The 20213-nt window shown below is 41.5% G+C and overlaps 1 protein-coding gene across 1 annotated transcript; it reads right to left on the reverse strand.

The window, feature by feature from the left end:
- Positions 1–1096: 1096 nt before the first annotated feature.
- Positions 1097–18390, reverse strand: LOC134224216 (probable very-long-chain enoyl-CoA reductase art-1). The gene is made up of 5 exons (XM_062703518.1): positions 18235–18390; positions 17815–18173; positions 2002–2218; positions 1822–1937; positions 1097–1751 (listed from the first exon to the last, which is right to left on the reverse strand). Exons 1-5 carry the CDS (start codon positions 18238–18240, stop codon positions 1547–1549), a joined length of 903 nt encoding a protein of 300 aa, XP_062559502.1. The 5' UTR covers positions 18241–18390; the 3' UTR covers positions 1097–1546.
- Positions 18391–20213: the final 1823 nt, after the last annotated feature.

Raw genomic sequence — 20213 nt, forward strand, 5'->3', positions numbered from 1 at the left:
TAAAGCATCTGGGTGTGATGAACGACGATAGGCTCAATTTCACGAGCATGCCAGCGGGCGATAAAATCCTTATCACGAATGATGTCCAACAGATCGGCGGTACATAGTCAGATGCGTAGGTTGATAGCGGGGGTGGCATTGTCTATTATTCGCTATGGCGTACCAGCATGGGCCGTAGCACTAAATGTCGAGTACAACGTGAAGAAACTTATCAGAGTTGTAGTGGGAAGCAAGAAGTGATAAGTGAGATAGCGAGTAGCCAGCAATACGTTCGACCTAGAGCACTGCGAAATAACGGAATGCTGAGGATACCATTTTGAAGAACGAATCACGGACAATTGTGGAGCGTTGGTAATTATTAGAGCATTATTATCGGCATCATTAGGACCTATGTCGCCTGTTCATGTATCAAACAATAAATAATGTAAAGCCATATATTTTAAAGTAACTCAAACATGCTGCTAGGGAATGTAAGCAGTTTGAAAAAGTCGTTATCGTTAAGTAGTAGTTGAAATTTCTCGATCTGTACACTAAAGCTCACTTTGAAACTGGAGGTAGGTAGTGTGCTGTGTATCGCTTCGCTGAACGAGAACAGCGCATCCCTTACTAAGTTAGGTTTAATGTATTGTCGACGTAGCGGTAGAACCATTTCAGAATTCGAAAGTAGGTATTTCCGTACCGAACGTTCTGCCGAAGTTTTAATTCTCAAACTAAATGATGCGTTAAACGCATATTTATGCAAATCCGACGAACTACTTCCGATGTTGGGTACCTTGCCTGTATTTCTACTACTTATTTTTTTCCGGATAGACAATACACATTATGGGAACTGGATTCGGAATATTACTAATGCACCTATGAATCTGATTCATAACAGCTATATGCTCAAGGGGTTAGAAACTCTGACTCACCGAATTGTGTTGATCTGTTCTTTACGTGTGTTTCTGTGTTTCGAAACGTTAGAATCGAGAAAGGCATCATCATCTCTGGGGTTGAAAATTTGGGCTTATTTTCGTTGTATTTTGTGAACCTGTCAAATAAATCTCTTGACAAAAACGAATGTGACCCTCTGTATAATAAACAAAGAAAACATATATTTGGTTTTTACAGAAGACATTATATTTCAAGTCATGCCATGTCTTGTACAATGATTTATTAAAAAATAAATGTCAAATTTCTACGTCGAACAGTTAGTACTTCACTATTTTTTTAAACAATAGTGATGTCTTTAGGTCTTATAATCTTTGTGTGGCTTATAGATTTTTTACTATCAAGAACAAATTATTCAACTAGCTTAGGGAATGGTGGTAGCTTAACGACGAATTTCGTCATTTATGAAGTTAAGATTGAATCACCGATATTAAGTCTTACAATTATCCTCCACAACGTATTTTAATTTGTACCGCTACCAATAGATCTAAAGCCATTAATCTCGTTCTAGTACTAGAAAAACCTTAACCTTTTATTATCGAAGAACGAAAACAAAAAAATATATTGAAATGCTCAATCAATCATAATAAATATCGTCAAAAGGTCGACGCTAAAATTAGATGGCAAAAGGTAGAATAGCCTTCCGACCCTTGGGATAATCCTTGAAATCTTTCTTGTAGTTCTTGTGCTTTCCGATGGCCCATACCGTCATCTGGTACATGCCGGCGGCGGTGAACAGTAGCGCCGGAACGCAGGTAGTCATCAGCGAGAACGATAACCAGGACAGAAACTCGTACGTGTAGTTCGGACAGGAGACGAAGCTGGAAGTAATAGCAATAAATAGTTACATCATCGAAACATAATCGTAAAAGTTGTGCAGCTGAAACTTACTTGAACAGTTGAGTCAATGGATTGCCATCTGGTTTTGGAATTTTACGAACCGTGGAACCTGCTGGTCTTAGATTTCTCAACAACATGTGGATGGAGAAATTGCCCAATTCACTAACCTGAAAATACAATTGTAGTAATGTATAATCTAAATAACTCACAGGAGGTGAGATCTCAACTTACAATGAATCCCGCAAGTCCCGCATACAGAACCGGTGCGCTTGGTTCGGTGAAGAGAGGGTGGTTCACGTGATACGCAACGTAACCGGCAAACGCCCAATAGTATCCACAGTTCTTGAAGAGATTTCTCAACGGCATTGTAGCGTGGGAGAAGCGATGAACGAAGAGCGTCTCCAGCAAGCGTTTCGCATAATGTGCAACCCAGCAGATCGCAGCAACGCTGTAACGACATTGGAATGATGAAACATTTTAAGATTCTGCAAGATTGGAAGTGATTAGGCCAGGACCGAGTCCAATGGAGAAGAATACATCATTATGTGTAGAACCATCAAAGATCAAGTGAGTAAGTAAGCCTGCCTGTAGACTGTCATCTACCGTGTGTGGGAATAAAAAAAAAAAGAAAAAATATTAAATAACTTTTTTATAGTAATCCATAACTGATTTTGAACTCATTCGAACCAAAAAGGTTGGTGTTTTGGCTAAATACGGAAAAGGTAGTATCAAGGGTAGTATCTTCACTTCATTCAACGTCTATACGGGGAAGGCTCGGATACAGGGTGTAAAACAAAAATTTCCAAATTCGAAACCGTCTCAAACTTAGAAAAGATTTTTACCGTTATCTAATAGTTCCTTCATCTTTCGGTGGATTTCCGAGATTTTCTTATCAATCGACTCGGAAACTCACCGGCAATATTCCAATTCCATTGAGACTAAGCGCGCTTTAAGGATTATTGATTGTCTACTTTTCGGGTATTGCCCATGACTGAATTGTAACAAGTTCAATATTAGATGATTGCCTTTCCGGGTATTATCTATTATTGAACCGCGATGTGAGCATGGTGTACATATGGGCTGGCTCCAGCTGCTGAACAGTGTGGTCTCTCACATAATGAGAGGTGTTGCTAAAGCTGGATTTGAGTGTCGCTTTCGAATAACTATTAAAGAGTCTTTAATAAAAATAAAAAAATTGAGTTTATATACAAGACACGATTGCTCGACGTAAACTACGTAAAACCAAATATAGTACACTGAACTAATTATTTCGTTCTATGTAGAAGAGAAGGAACTATCCCACCGACACTAGGGTAAAATGCCCTGATTTTTGCTCTTCCTGTTATAAGGAGTACAAATTTTCAACATATTAATTCTGCTTGATATCTAACAACAAGTTCTGCATCTCCTCTTCACGAAACATACATAAAACACTCAAATACACGACGTTATTCGTTGTTATTAACATTTGAAAGTCTGACTGAATTCGCCCTATAGTAGACCCCGTGGGGGTCCATGATAGGAAATTGTTTCCCTATAGTTGACACTTCATTTGATTTTCATGTTTCGCTACGTTCTTCGCATTATGGACCCCCAAAATATTCCTATGATGGGGTTTATTTTTTACAAAATTGTAAAAAATCATTTTTTTTTTTAATTTTACTTTTCGTAGCATTTCCAATGCATGTTAATCAAATTATAGGACTGTAAGGTAGGTTTTCCCGAAGGAATTTCATAGCAAAATGTTTACATTGTGCTGCAATAATGCAGAAATGGCTGGAGGGTCCACTATTAGGCACTTTACCCTACTACCCAGCTTTAGCAGCATCTCCAACTCTGTGCCACCCCATTCATACACCCCAGTTCAATGATTGATAATACCCTAAAAATAGGCAATTAACAAGGATTGGAACGCCCTGCATAGGAGACGCATGATGCATGAAAGAACTAAAATGTTCAATAGTTTAGTTTCAATACTACTAGCAAATTGGTGGAGAATTTGCGAATCGATTGATATATAAATCTTTAAAATCCATTGAAAGATAAAGGACCTATTAATGTTACAAATCTTACATGATTGCGTGATGGTCCCCAATTTTGAAATTTTCATTTTACACCCTGTATCCGAGTCTAGTCGGCGAAGATCGGCTAGTGCAAAGGAGTTGGTTCATTTTTTCACCGCTCCATTTTTTCCGTGCATTAACAGATCCGTGTTTCGCGTTGTGGGGTATGTGGCGGTGTGTCAGCAGCAGTAAAGGATATTTTTATTAGAGTTGCAACGCAGCTCCGTAACGCAGAAGCATCGAAGCAACCATTGCTCAAATGTCAGTAAATGTTTAAGCCTTGATAAATTTACTTCCTATCGAACCACAGCTGAAGACCAAGACGGTACGATTAAATTCCCTTGGGGTGCCAATAGGTTATTGGCCCACCATTCGTATCAAAACCAGTGAAATTTGAAGATATTTTTACTGACGAATCAAACAAGCTGCTGAGAAATAAAGAGTTCGTTTGCGAAGCTCAACGGTACCAAATTACGACAACTGGAGTTTCCGTATGAGACTGCTTCTGGTCAAGGAAGGATCTTGGACCGCCGTGAAGGCCTGAACTGGAAACCGCTGCCTGGAAAACAAAGGACAAACAAGCGCTGGCGATCATAGGACTGGCCATGGAAGACAATCAGTTGGTACAAATCTTCTGCCGAAGCTTGGGAAAACCTCCCAAAAATCCCACGTCAAGAATAGAGATGTCGTAAAATCGATTAATCAATTGGTTACTAATCGATTACTCTCGATTCCTGTCGATTATTGAATCGATTGATCGTTGGATAATAATCGATTCAAAATTAATCGATTATTACAACGATGAATCGATTAATCGAACTAATCAATTAATTTGCGACATCCTTATGATGTCGTAAAATCTGATTAATCGATTAGTAACAAATCGATTACTCTCGATCTCTCTCGATTATTGAATCGTTTAATCGTTAGGTAATGATCGATTCAAAATTAATCGATTATTACAACGATTAATCGATTAATCGAAGTAATCGATTAATTTACAACATCTCTAGTCAAGAAGACACTTATCACGAAGGTATCCGTGATGCGCAAGATTTGTCGATTAGTTTCTGCGCGAGCGTGGTTCAGAGGTGAGGACTTAAGCCGAGGCTTCATTCGCACGATGTCGAGACTTATGTCCAATCACTATTCATTAAACACACACCTCTATAGAATAAACCTGGTCGATAGCAACCTATGTAGGTGTGGAGCCGGTTACGAAGACATTGATCACGTAGTTTGGTATTGCTCGGAAAACGACGCCTCCAGTAAACAACCCTACAGGGAAGTAAGAAGTGTTTTGGGGGATCGCGATGTGGTTTATATGCAGGCCATCTATGCCTTTCTTTGCTCGTCTGACATAAAAGTTTAATTCCCCTATTTTTTTCTCGTTTTTGTTTTTGTCTCATTGTTCTGTGCAATACGAAGCTATGGCCATCCGGAAGATACTCCCTGACGAACCACAACTCGAGCCTGACGCTACGTCATACCGTTAATGACGTCAAATACCCGGATGAGCAGCTGTAATACCTCAAACCTAAATCCCAACCTAGTCCGTCCTGAAATTACGCAATCTAACCGTGAGTCGCCACGAGTATCTTGGTCTATAAGATGATATCGATTGTAAATATCATAAAGTCTCGGCTCCGTTAAGTGTTATACATGCCTGAGCCTGTCAAATAAACGCAATAGATAAAAAAACGATTTGTCGATTACATTTGGACAAGAATGGGAACATGGAAACCCACATTTCGGCACTGACGATTTTTTTTTTTTTGAGAACCTGAACGAGCTGCAACCCAGCAAGTTCGTTAGATACAGTGATGTTTCGAATGCGTATCGTTTTCTGGATCCAAGAAGCGGAAAAATAGTCGTGAGTCAAAGTTCTTGGATATTTGCCAACCGTTAGACGAAGCCAAAATAGAAGAGTAGGTGATTCTTTCAAGCATTCCTCCAGCGAACATTCAAGTGCATGATGCATTGAACCAGACAAAGAGTAGTTGTCTACAGGTCTGACTCCGAATCAGATGGTCATGGGTTCGATTTCGATCCCCTCCACAGACCTAAATACAGGGAAAATCAACATGATTATAAAAGAATGCTAAATCTACAGACTAAATAGAAACAAAACAAGTCTCTATGACAGATTTTCAATGTCGGTTCAGTTAGGTGGGTATATGTGCAAAAGAAAATAACGAAAATTAAGCTTAAAAAAGCACCATCAGAAGAAGAAGAAGGCCCTGTCAAAGTAACCATGTGTCGCTCAAAGCGCACTAGCAGCCTATTCCTGGTGTCGAAAATATTGAGCTAGAGGATTTCCGTATCATACAGTTACAGTTGAACAGCAAAAATCAACTCCTAGAAGTTCAAGCATAGCTAGGCAAAATACCGTACCTGAGGACCATATTCACCCAGGGATTGAAAGCAAGTATGAAGGGAAGTTCAACAACTGATCCTCTTACTGTAACCGAAGCACTAAACAGCAAAGATTCGAGTTTGTGGAAGAATGCTATGGATAAGGAGTATCAAGCATTGATCGAGAACAGCACATGCATGGGAGATTGTAGAGCTACCATACATATGGCAAAAAGGCGATCGGCTATAAGTGGTTGTTCAAGAGGAAGCTCGGCGAACTGGACGGACTTATTGAAAATTGTACCACTCGTGTTAATCCCTGCTCTTTGTATTACCCCTTCAAAAGCGATGTTGAATAGCAGACACGAAAGAGATGTCAGGCCATTTGGCCGAAGGTCATTAGGCCGAATGGTCATTGGGCCGAACGGTCATTAGACCGAATGGTCATTAGGCCGAATTAGCAAAAAAAAGGAAAAAATTAAAAATGAGAAGTTCTTTCTTCACCTTACGCCTCCTTCCTTCTCCCTTCTAGAATCTTTCTTCTTCTATCTGTCATCTTCCTTTTTCCATCTTCCTTCTTCCTTCTTCCCTCTTCCTTCTTCCTTTTTCCTTTTTCCTTCTTCCTATTTTCCTCTACCTTCTTCCTTCTTCCTTTTTCCTTCTTCTTTCTTCCTTCTTTCTTCTTCCTTCTTCCTTCTTCCTTCTTTCTTCTTCTTTCTTCCTCCTTCTTCCTTCTTCCTTCTCCCTTCTTCCTTTTTTCTTCTTTCTTCCTTCTTCCTTTTTTCTTCGTTCTTCCTTCTTTCTTCTTCCTTCTTCATTCTTCATTCTTAATTTTTCCTTCCTCCTTCTTCCTTCTTCTTCTTCCTTCTTAATTTTTTCCTTCTTCTCCATCCTTCTTAATTTTTCCTTTTTCTCCTTCCTTCTTAATTTTTCCTTCTTCTCCTTCCTTCTTCCTTCTTCCTTCCATCTTCTTCCTTCTTCCTTCTTCTTTCTTCCTTTTTCCTTTTTCTTTTTCCTTTTCCCTTCTTCCTTTTTCCTTCTTCCTTCTTCCTTTTTCCTTTTTCTTTTTTCCTTTCCTTCTTCATTCTTCGTTTTCTTCCTTCATTCTTCGTTTTCTTCCTTCTTTCTCCCGTCTTCCTTTATTCTTTTACTTTCTTCCTTCTTTCTTCTTCCTTCTCCCTTCTTCCTTCTTCCTTTTTCCTTTTCCCTTCTTCCTTATTACTTCTTCCTTGTTCCTTCGTCCTTCTTCCTTTTTCTTTCTTCTTTCTTCCTTCCTTCTTCTAACTTCTTCCTTTTTCTTTCTTCCTTCTTCCTTCTTTATTCTTCCTTCTTCCTTCTTCATTCTTCTTTCTTCTTTCTTCCTTCTTCCTTCTTCCTTCTTCCTTCTTCTTTCTTCCTTATTCCTTCTTCTTTCTTCCTTCTTCCTTCTTCCTTATTCCTTCTTCCTTCTTCCTTCATCCTTCTTCCTTCCTTCTTCCTTCTTCCTTCTTACTTCTTGCTTCTTCCTTCTTCCTTCTTTCTTATTCCTTCTTCCTTCTTTCTTATTCCTTCTTCCTTCTTTCTTATTCCTTCTTCCTTCTTCTTTCTTCCGTTCTACTTCTTCCTCACTTGTCACTCCCCAGTTCGTATTCGGCCTAATGGCCATTCGGCCTAATGACCGTTCGGCCTAATGACCATTCGGCCTAATGGCCTTCGGCCTAATGACCCAGCATCCACGAAAGACCATCACCTTGCCGTAACCCTCCGCGGGTTTCGAAGGGACTCGAGAATGCCCCTGAAACTCGAACTACGCACATCACCCGTTCCATCGTCGCTTTGATCAACCGTATCAGTTTATCTGGAAATCCGTGTTCGTGCATTAGCTGCCATAGCTGGTCCCGATCGATTGTATCATATGCGGCTTTTAAGTCGATGAATAGATGATGTGTGGGCACGTTGTATTCGCGGCATTTCTGCAGTACTACCCGCCTGGTATTGCTCCACGAACTACCTTGCAATTGGTGCTAGTCGACGGCATAAAATTTGGGAGAGTACCTTGTAGGCAGCGTTCAGCAATGTGATTGCGCGGTAGTTGCTACAATTCAGCTTATCGCCCTTTTTGTAGATGGGACACACGACACCTTCCATCGACTCCTGCGGCAAAACTTCCTGCTCCTCCTGATCCGGGGGCACCGTGCCTAGTGCAGCGGTTGCGGTGCTTCCAATGGCGGATCGAATATCTCTCCAGCCATCTTCAAGAGACGCTGCGCCTAGCTGCTCTTCCGTTGGGAGTGCCACTTCCAGCTGCTGCGCGTATTCTTGGGCTAGTCTACCGTCTTGTAGCCGCCCAATGTAAGGCCGCGGCGTCCGACTTCGACGCGTGTTGTACACCGTCGAGAGTTTTGAGCGCAGGCATACTGCAACGAGGTAGTGGTCGGATTCAATATTCGTACAGCAGTAAAAGCGGATGTTCGTGATGTCGGAGAAGAATTTACCGTCGATTAGAACGTGGTCGTTTTGGTTTTCCGTTTCTTAGCTAGGTGATCTCCATGTGGCCTTGTGGATATTTTTGCGGGAAAAGAAGGTGCTTCGGACTACCATTCCGCGGGAGGCTGCAAAGTTTATGCATCGTTGGCCGTTCTCATTCGATACGGTGTGCAGACTATCCGGTTCGATGACCGGTCTATACATTTCCTCCCTTCCTACCTGTGCGTTCATGTCACCGATGAGGTTTTTGACGTCCCGCAGTGGGCATCCATCGTATGTCCAGCTGTGCGTAGAACGCTTCTTTCTCGTCGTCGGGTCTCCCTTCGTGTGGGCAGTGCACGTTGATGATGCTATAGTTGAAGAAACGGCCTTTAATCCTCAGCTTGCACATCCTTGCGTTGATTGGCTACCACCCAATCACACGATGGCGCATAGATATAATGGCACGTAACTTTGAGAAGATGGAGGAGGACTACATCAGACTGAAGAGGGAAGCAAAGCAGATCGAACTAGTCATTAACACGTCGAAGGCAAAGTACATGATAAGAAGAGGTTCAAGAGAAGACAATGTGAGCCACCCACCGTGAGTTTGCATCGGTGGTGAAGAAATCGAGGTAGTAGAAGAATTTGTGTACTTGGGCTCACTGGTGACTGCCGAAAATGATACCAGCAGAGAAATTCGACAAACTGACAATCTACAAAACGCTCATTAGACCGGTAGTCCTCTACGGACACGAGACCTGGACGATGCTCGTGGAGGACCAACGCGCAGAAGTTTTCGAAAGGAAAGTGCTGCGTACCATCTATGGTGGGGTGCAGATGGCTGACGGTACGTGGAGGAGGCGAATGAACCACGAGTTGCATCAGCTGCTGGGAGAACCATCCATCGTTCACACCGCGAAAATCGGACGACTGCGATGGGCCGGGCACGTAGCCAGAATGTCGGACAGTAGCCCGGTGAAAATGTTTCTCGACAACGATCCGACGGGCACAAGAAGGCGGGGTGCGCAGCGGGCAAGGTGGATCGATCAGGTGGAAGATGACTTGCGGACCCTCCGTAGACTGCGTGGTTGGCGACATGTAGCCATGGACCGAGCCGAATGGTGAAGACTGTCATATACCGCACAGGCCACTTCGGCCTTAGTCTGAACAAATAATAATAATCAAGAGGAAGCTCGATGAGAAAAGCAATATCGTTAGACAAAGGCACACATCGTCGCACAAGTATTCACGCAAAAGTACGGCACAGACTACGGTGAGGTTTTCGCTCCGGTAGCGATACAAGTCACGTTCCGAACCTTACTCACCGTGGCCTCCAAGCGGAATCTGAAAGTGAAGCACGTTGACGTCAAGACGGTATACCTAAATGGTCAATCAGAGTCATTTACATGAGGCAACCGAAAGGATACGTTTCTGAAGATGCAAGAATGGTTTGTCGATTAAAAAGAAGCTTATATGGCCTTAAACAATCTGCACGCGTTTGGAACCGTAACATAGAATCGGTGTTCAAATCATTAGGATTTATACAGTCCAAAGCAGACCCTTGCCTATACAAACGCAAACGCAATGGAGTGTTTGAATATAGGGGAGAAGGCTCCCAATCGACCCCCTAAATGGCAGAGGTCATGAGGGCGCAAATTTTCTGGCCAAGTTTTGAAATTCTATATCGTAATGAAACCTTATTCTATATTTCCGGGGCTTTATTGTGTGTGCGGCTCTGGAAAGGTAGGAGATACAGGGTGGGTAAAGTGAAAGTATACGTTTTGGACATTCTCAAAAATGGTGGTTCGAAACCGACCCCCTCAATCCAGAACTAACCTTTATTTCGCACGCAAATAATTTGAATAACGACAAACGACAGTACAGATGTACTTGCCGACAGCGCCATTTAGCTTGAGCTTGAGCTTGATTGACTGCTCGTAGTTGCTACTCCATTATTACCAGATCAGCTGTTCTTGCACAGGGAACCAACAGAAGTTTGCTTGGGACTAGCACACATCTTCAATGTACAAGTACTGGTGATCTCATTTGTTAGGTCATACTGGCGCCTGCCACGTCAGAATGCAAGTCAATGTAGGGAAGGGGGAGGAAATGATGATTCAATCACTCGCCCACTGCAAGCCGAATATACCTCTGCACTTGCCACGAGTTCATGCGGAATTTGTTGGAACTTTTTGGGTTAGGTTCGAGGCAGAGGTTCGTCTTGGTTAACGAGCTGCCAATGTGATAAATAGGAGAAAGCAACTGATGGAATTTCTAATTGGATGTAGGATGTTCATTTCCAATTCTAGCAGATTACTGTTAGAATATTCAAGTTGAAGGTATAGGAATAGTAATGTGGAAACGGTATGGAAGTCCATTTCCAGTTCTAGCGATTGCTAGAACATGAGAAATATAGAGAAAGATACAAAGAATGAGAATGGAACGGACCTGGGATTTAACCCACGACCTCCTGCGTATGAGGCAGAAGCAGTAGCCATATGACTACCAAGCCCGCTATTTCGAGCAAATTTTACCCTTCGTGGACAAACGCAATTTACAAGAAAAACCGAGGAATCGGTATGGGAGTAAATGTAGGGTAAGACGGTATAATGGGGCCCTCCTTAGCCGTGCGGTAAGACGCGCGGCTACAATGCAAGACCCTGCTGTGGGTGGCTGGGTTCGATTCCCGGTGCAGGCAATTTTCGGATTGGAAATTGTCTCGACTTCTCTGGGCATAAAAGTATCATCGTGTTAGCCTCATGATATACGAATGCAAAAATGGTAACCTGGCTTAGAAACCTCGCAGTTAATAACTGTGGAAGTGCTTAATGAACACTAAGCTGCGAGGCGGCTCTGTCCCAGTGTGGGAATGTAATGCCAATAAGAAGAAGAAGAAGAAGAAGACGGTATAATTTGTCCTCTCTGGCCAATACGCCCATGTGGCTGTTGGTTCCTTTCTCGTGCAAAAAATACTAAAAAATATATATACACTACCCGCCAAAAGTATGGAAGCGCAAAAATAAGTATTGCAACACCTACTTTGAATATTGCAACACCCCCAAAAAAGTTTAGCATCACTTCAGAACTCTCATATTCCCATCGGATCTTTTCCATTTAGAATAATGGAACCTTCAACAAAACTGTTCACGACAATAAGTGCATTAGGCCGGACGTCAATTTAGCTCCCTGGGTGCCTTGGCCAACAGGTGGACATCCGGATGCTCCGGATTCTGGAGCACGTGTGAAGTCACAATTTAATAAATGCATTCATTCCAGCGAGATGCGGTTTTCATCATCTTTCGTAATCGCAATATAACAGGAAAATCAATGCTGACTGACGTTTGCTTGACCAGTTAGTGGTAGCCTCCCACTGATTCTCCGGGAGTTCCGGAACATCCGGTAAAGTGGTCAATTATTAATATTCGTCCCAGAAAGCTGCGATTTTTTCTAAACGGTTTGCGGAGGCATTGTGAGAGAAAAATCAATGAAAGCATCACTAATTGACCCCAGGTGGTCTCCCAGTATTCCTTCGGAAGATCCGGAACATCCGGTAAAGTGGCCAATTATTTAAATTCGTCCCAGAAAGCTGCGATTTTTTCTAAATGGTTGGTGGAAGCATTATCAGAGAAAAATCAGAGCAAGCATCACTAATTGACCTTAAGTGGTCTCCTAGTGTTCTTCCGGAAGATCCGGAACATCCGGTAAAGTGGTCAATTTTTAAATTACGTTCCAGCAAGCTGCGAGTTTTTCTAAAACATCTGTGGTAGCATTGTGAGAGCAAAATCAATACAAGCACCACTCATTGACCAGTGGATAATCCAGAGAAGTGGTCATATTTAATGGTTTTATAATGCATCCCAGAAAACTGCGATTTTTCCTATACCGTTTGTACAGGCAAACCTCAATGAGTCGATAATGAAGACTCGTTTAAATATCGAGACGTGGAATAGAGAATCATTGAAAATCTGTTTCAAGGGACCACCACAGTAACCCAGAATATTTTTTTCAATATGGCATATTTTGCCTCCATAAGTCGATATCAAGTCATAGAACATCAACTCATAGAGGTTTGACTGTAATAGTAATGCCAGAGTTAAATCAATGTGAGCATCTCCCATTGACGCCTGATGGGCACCTAGTAATCCTCCGGGAGCTTTAGAATATCCGGAGAGGTGGTAAATTTCTGTAATTCAACTCAGAAAGCTGCAACATTCTGAAAATCGCTTGATGTAAAAATGTCAGAGCTAATTCAATATAACAACCAGTCGTTCTCCTCGGATGGTCCTCTAGAAGTTCTGGAATATTCGGTGAAGTGGTCCATTTTGCCTTTCTCGTATACTAAGTATACGTAAAGGCTATATGATCGCTCCAAAAACAAACTTTTTATAGAAGGCCCGGAGACCCATAGTGTTATATACCGATCGACTCAGCTCGACGAATTGAGGTGATGTCTGTGTGTATGTGTGTGTGTGTGTGTGTGTGTGTGTGTGTGTGTGTGTGTATGTGTGTGTCTGTGCGCACCCACCCAAAAAAAAATGTCACTCATTTTTCAGGTACTTATCCTTAACCGATTTACTCGCAACAAATTGCATTCGACGCAGGATACTCTACCATTGTTTCCTATTGAAAATTGGTCAGATCGGACTATGGGCTCGGAAGTTATGGCCAAAATACCACTTTTTTATAGAAAAAATGAGTAAAATAATGTCACTCATTTTTTAGGCACTTATCCTTAATCAATTTACTCGCAACAAGTTGCATTCGACGCAGGATACTCTACCATTGTTTCCTATTGAAAATTGGTCAGATCGGACTATGGGCTCGGAAGTTATGGCCAAAATACCACTTTTTCATAGAAAAATTGAGTAAAAAAATGTCACTCATTTTTCAGGCACTTATCCGTAACCGATTTACTCGCAACAAGTTGCATTCGACGCAAAATACTCTCCCATTGTTTCCTATTGAAAATTGGCCAGATCGGACTATGGGCTCAAGAGTAATGGCCAAAATACTATTTTCATAATGCACGAGAAAGGCACCATCACCGCTAGGTGGATTAATCAGGGTTTTTTAAATTCGTCTTAGTAATCCTCCCTCGTAAATTAGATGTAGCAATATGAAAGCAAAATTTCACTGAGTGGTCCTCAGGAATAGACCTGTGCGCCGCCACCATCAAAATGAATTGTATGAAAATTTACCACGTCCAAATATTTTTTACAACGCCGATGGCTATTGTAGGCAGTAGGATTATGGATTTCGAACTTTTTTCCAAAAGAGCATTAACAGTAAAGTCAAGTTCAGTTTTCCAGATTCGTCTAACTCCTGTCAGAAATACATATTTTCCACCATGTTCATATGACATTTTTCCACTTCTAATGATGCAGAATATAATCTCATTTCCGATATAGTTTATAAATCGGAATCACCAAAAATTATTTACAAACAATTTTGTAAAAATTTCTTCAAATATCTTCGAGAATTTCTTAAGAACGTTGTTAAAAAAATCCTTCAGGAATTTCGTTATGAATTCTTTTAGGAACTCCTTCAGATATTCGCATAAAAATTCATCGTAAAATCTTTCTGGAAGGGGAATTTCCCGGAGCTATTCCTGGATTTTTCTTGAGAATACCTTGAGAAATTTTTGGGGTAATTTCGAAACGAATCTATAAAGGGATATCTGGAACAATTCTCCACGTAATTTCCGCAGAAATTCCTGGTCATTTTTTGGCAGAATTCCTTGTGGAATACAAGCCCCTCCTTGTGGAAGAAAAAGTGGGAGCATTTCTGGGAGTATTTTCAGGTTAACTTCTTTATAATATTGCAAGAGTATTTCCTGGAAATAAATCGTGAACAGTTTTCTGGGTGATTTCTGAAATTCCTGAAAGAACTTCTAAAAAATTTCCAAACGGTTTTCTGGCGGAATGCGGAATGCGAAATTTCAGGAAAAATATCGGAGATCGAAGATAGGTGGGCTTAAAAGAATTCCATGTGTATTTAGAAACGAATTCAGAGGAAATTTCTGTATAGTTCTCAAAGTAATTTATGTAGAGATTTTGGGGATTTCTGGAGTAGGTCCTAGTGGAATTTTCGGACTCCAGTGGAATTTCGGAGGAATTCCTGCAAAAAATTTCAAGGGATTTCTTGGAAGAACGGACTGAAAAACATTTGGAGGAATTCCTGGAGAAACTTCCGGTACACTTCCTGAAAAACTCCCGGAGGTATTCCTGGAGGAAATTCTTGAGTGGTTCATGGAGGAACTTCCGAAGGAATTTTCGGAGGAATTCGGAGGGACTTCTTGAGAATTCCTAGAGGAACTTCTTGAGGAATTCCTGGAGAAACTTTCGGAAGCAGTCCTGGAAGGTGAAGGATCTTCGGAAAAATTCCTGGAAAGAATTTCTGGAGCTTCCTGAAGAATATCTGGAAGAACTTCCGAAGGAATTCCTGGAGGAACTTCCGAAGGAATTCCTGGAGGAACTTCGAAGGAATTCCTGGAGAAATTTCGAAGGAATTCCTGGAGGAACTTCGGAGGAATTCCTGGAGGAACTTCCGAAGGAATTCCTGGAGGAACTTCGAAGGAATTCCTGGAGGAACTTCGAAGGAATTCCTGGAGGAACTTCAGAAGGAATTCCTGGAGGAACTTCGAAGGAATTCCTGGAGGAACTTCGAAGGAATTCCTGGAGGAACTTCCGAAGGAATTCCTGGAGGAACTTCCGAAGGAATTCCTGAAGGAACTTCGAAGGAATTCATGGAGGAACTTCCGAAGGAATTCCTGGAGGAACTTCGAAGGAATTCCTGGATGAACTTCGAAGGAATTCCTGGAGGAACTTCGAAGGAATTCCTGGAGGAACTTCGAAGGAATTGCTGGAGGAACTTCGAAGGAATTCCTGGAGGAACTTCCGAAGGAATTCCTGGAGGAACTTCGAAGGAATTCCTGGAGGAACTTCGAAGGAATTCCTGGAGGAACTTCCGAAGGAATTCCTGGAGGAACTTCCGAAGGAATTCCTGGAGGAACTTCGAAGGAATTCCTGGAGGAACTTCCGAAGGAATTCCTGGAGGAACTTCCGAAGGAATTCCTGGAGGAACTTCGAAGGAACTCCTGGAGGAACTTCCAAAGGAATTCCTGGAGGAACTTCCGAAGGAATTCCTGGAGGAACTTCCGAAGGAATTCCTGGAGGAACTTCCGAAGGAATTCCTGGGGGAACTTCCGAAGGAATTCCTGGATGCTTGCATTGATTTTTCTCTGGCAATGCTCCCTCAAACCGTTTAGAAAAAGTCGCAGCTTCCTGGAGCGAATTTTAAAAATTGACCACTTCATCGGATGTTCCGGAATTTGCGGAGGACCACTGGGAGGCCATCTGGGGTCAATGAGTGATGCTTGCATTGATTTTGCTCTGATAATTCTGCCACAATCGGCTTTGAAAAAGTCGCAGCTTTCTGTGACGAATTTCAAAATTTAACCACTTTACCGGATGTTCCGAAACTCCCGGAGGACCACTGGGAGGACGCCAAGGGTCAAGCAAGCGTCAATCAGCATTGATTTTTCTGTCATATTGCGATTACGAAAGATGATGAACATTTGGCATGTCGCTAGAATAAATAGATGTATTAAGCGGTGACTTCACATGTGGTTCAGAATCCGGATAATCCGCGGTCTACCTGGTGGCCAGGGCACTCCAAAGAGCTAAATTGTCCTCTTTCGCAATGCACTTATCGCCGTGATAAATTTTGTAGAAGGTTCCACCATTCTAAATGTAATGGATCCGACGATAAATCGATCCGACGATGTTAGTTCCGGAGTGATGCTAAACTTTTCGGAGTGTTGCAATATTCAAAGCAGGTGTTGCAATACTTATTTTTGCGCTTCCATACTTTTGGCGGGTAGTGTATATATATATAGGGGGAAAGACGGCTTTGGCAGGTTTTGTTCTATTATTCGCTTTGTTCTATTATTGGTTTTGTTCTATTCATGACAATTTTTATAAATAGTGAGAAGAGTGAGAAGTCAAAACAGACAAACGTTACAAATCTGCTGCTCTCCATTCAGCAATTATACCCCCTACAAAAACAAGCAACTGTTAATCAATTTGATACTGGTGATAATCCAGTGGTGAGTTTTCCAGTTAGCCTTGTGAGCGAATACGTAGGATCAACAATTCGGAGATGCCGAGTTCGATTCACGGTCCCGGTCTAGGATGTTTACGAGTGGGAACCAGTCTCAACTCCCAGGGCATATCGTGTAAATTATTTTGCTGCCACACAAAAAATACATCTTCATGCAATGATAGGCATCGAATAGCTTTCATCTAACGACTGGGTAAATACTAATAGAACACTAAGTTGAAAACCAGACCAAGTTCCAGTTGGAATTGAAAGTCATTAAAGAAGAAGAACTGGTGATAACTATTACAGTATAGAGTAGTTTTTGCACATTAGATCACTTAAAGCTTTTCTAACTTTTTTTTGTTTATTCATGCATGACGTATGAATAATTGCGATATTCAAGTGAACCTCACTTCGGTATTGTTAAAATATTTACCGATAGACGATAGTTTACGAATGCTTCGCATGTTTCTTTGATTTTCTTCGTATAATACACACAAAACGAGTAACGATCATACAAAATCAACCAACACTGAGAGATATCCGAGAAGCTTAATAGCGAAAATGAGTGGAATGACGCAAACGAAATTAGGCTTTTTCGTCAGTTCCACGCTATAAAACTGTATAAAAAGTTTGACTTTTGTTGTAGGTATATGCAATATTAAACGCAACAAAGTCGATGTTTTATATAAGCGATCAGAGGTCGATATCTTTGTCTGTAATGCTGACTATGTTGTATAATTGGATAAATTGGACATCAGCAACATAGCTCAGCGTAGAACTTTTTCTCGTAAAAGCACCGCGTAAAATGATTAGATGATATGTTATCAGTGATTAGCTACTGATTCATTTTCATAGTTAATCTATACTTCACTGTCGCGACCTGAAGTAACATCTATCTACCTATGTCATTGAAAATTGAAACAACCTTTATTGAAGAGTGTCCGATTAGTTGACTTCACGCCGTGCGAAGAGGTAATGCAATGCGCATAAATTATCAACTCTTTCCTCGCATTTTCACTAACCTTTCGATTATGATAACAAGTAAAAGCAAAAAAAAATATATGCATCTACTTACTTGGCGGTCAGGCTAACTGGATTCGCAGCGCTACTGCCGTAAATGAACGAAGGCCTTTGATAGAAGATCAAATACACGAATATAGGTCCGGCGTATTCCGCCAGGAAAACACTCTTCCAGCTTATCTGCGGTCCCAGGTCTTTCACGTACACTTTGCCCCCCGATGTGACGCTGAGCGATTTCAGGGTGTCGGAGTCCTTCAATATTTTACCACGGGGTTCCAATCGCAGGGCCTGCCGGTGCACGGTCAGCGACTTCTTCAAGTTTTGCACTTCATTTTTCAATGCCTTGATGGTGGTATCACTTTGAACGCGGCACTTGCCGAGGGATTTGGAATTTTTCGCATCAAGAATTTCAACCTGAAATGATAATTAGCATTGATTACGATCATCATTATCCAATTATGATAGGCCATATTACCTCCATAGTTGTTCAACCTCTGAATTCTACTGCACGGCAGTGAGACTCGATGAACTCTTATAATGACACGACACGACACAAGAAATACGACTTCTCTGGACGACCACGATAGAGAAAGTGAAGGAACTGGCCAGTCTGGCCAGGGCCGAATCGTATACGTATGGCTTGTCAGTTTCAAGTAAATAATAACTTTTGATTATAGTGGTGACGTGCAACCTGCGTGCAACATTGTAATGAACAGGGATGCCATACTAATTGGAGCACATCGAAAACACGGAAAACTTTGGGTCGATATGGCTCAGGTGGCTCATGACAGGTAGATTCAAGAGGATTCAAACATCATAACACAATAATAAATAATCAACAATAAGCAATGGTGATCAATCATTGAAATTTTATAATAATAATATTGAATTAAAGTAATCAATGCAATACAGTCAGAGTAATCCATAGTAATCATCAATAATCAATAGTAATCAGCTATAAATCATTGTAATTTTAGTAAACAATTGATTTCAATTTTGACTTGAAAGATCAATTATTACGAAAAATTTCAATGATTAATACTAAACTGATAACCATTAATTAATTGATGATAACATGTGATTATTGACCAAACACGTCTTTACTGTTTGAAGTGTAGTTCCCTTATCCCAAAGTGATTCTGGGTGGTGATCTCAATTGCCATCATTTGATATGGGGAAACGATAAAACATCTGCGAAAGGAGCGGCAATATTACAGGAGATCAATGCATCCGACCTGATCCTGCTGAATAACGGAAGCCCCACATATCGACCACTACAACTAAACCAAAAACCAACCGCCATCGACCTGACATTAGCCTCCAGCAATCTGATACTAGAGTGCACGTGGACTGTACTCGAAGAATCAGTTGGAAGCCACCACCTCATAATCCAAATTGGATACAACGTAGAAGTACCGGACAAAAGAAATTCATCCTGAACAAAAAAGGGATACAAGCGGACCTTGCCAAGATGAATGCTGATTCGGTTAGCGGAATCAAGGACCTCACGAGGGAGGTGGGTGAGATTATTAAGAAAAACAGAATTGTCAACAAATTCAACCCAAAATATTGGTGGAGCGCAGAAGTGGAAACAGCTTGGAAAGACAAACAAGAAGCCTTGTCCAATTTCAATCGTAACAGCACCATGGAAAACCTGGTCAACTTAAAACGATATTCCGCTATTTTCCTCAAACTAAAAAAGCAGTACATCAAAGAAGGCATAAACAAATTCACCGAAGAAGTCGGCCCGGAGACAAGTTCAGCCGAACTGTGGTCAAAAATCCGACGACTTACTGGAAAAAAATCGAACAAACGAAATAACATAATTCAAGATAGCCCAGATCTGGCTAAGGAATTTATAGATCTTCACATCGGACCAAACGACATTTACCAGAACGTAGAAAACAGTTATTTTCCTGCAACCAACTACGACATCATCGATCAACATAAATGGGACGTCATCCTTAGTCGGAAAAGATCGTCGGCCCCAGGAATGGATCGTATCACATACGAAATGCTAAAATCACTGAAACCCCAAGTGACGAAGCTCATTCTAATCGACCTGAACAGCTATTGGAGACGAGGAAGCCTCCCGGACCACCTAAAGGAAATCAGGATCATCGCAGTACCAAAGCCCGGCAAGGATAGCACCACAGCATCTGGAAATCGGCCGATATCGATGCTTCCAACCCTGACGAAAACCATCAATAAGGCAGTATTAGATGGACTAAACCAGTACATTGACAGCATGGATCTATTACCGAAACGATCCTTCGGTTTTCGCAAAGGACAATCAACGAGCACGTGCACCACTTACATCACCAATCTTATCCAAGCAAACAAAAGAAACGGACTCACCACCATTGGAGTGTTCTTAGACCTGAGCAACGCTTTCAATGCCGTCCGCACGGACAAACTAGAACAAATTATGGGTCAGCGAAGGATACCTCAAGA

Source organism: Armigeres subalbatus, chromosome 3 (assembly GCF_024139115.2).
Source record: "Armigeres subalbatus isolate Guangzhou_Male chromosome 3, GZ_Asu_2, whole genome shotgun sequence".
Lineage (NCBI taxonomy): Eukaryota > Metazoa > Arthropoda > Insecta > Diptera > Culicidae > Armigeres > Armigeres subalbatus.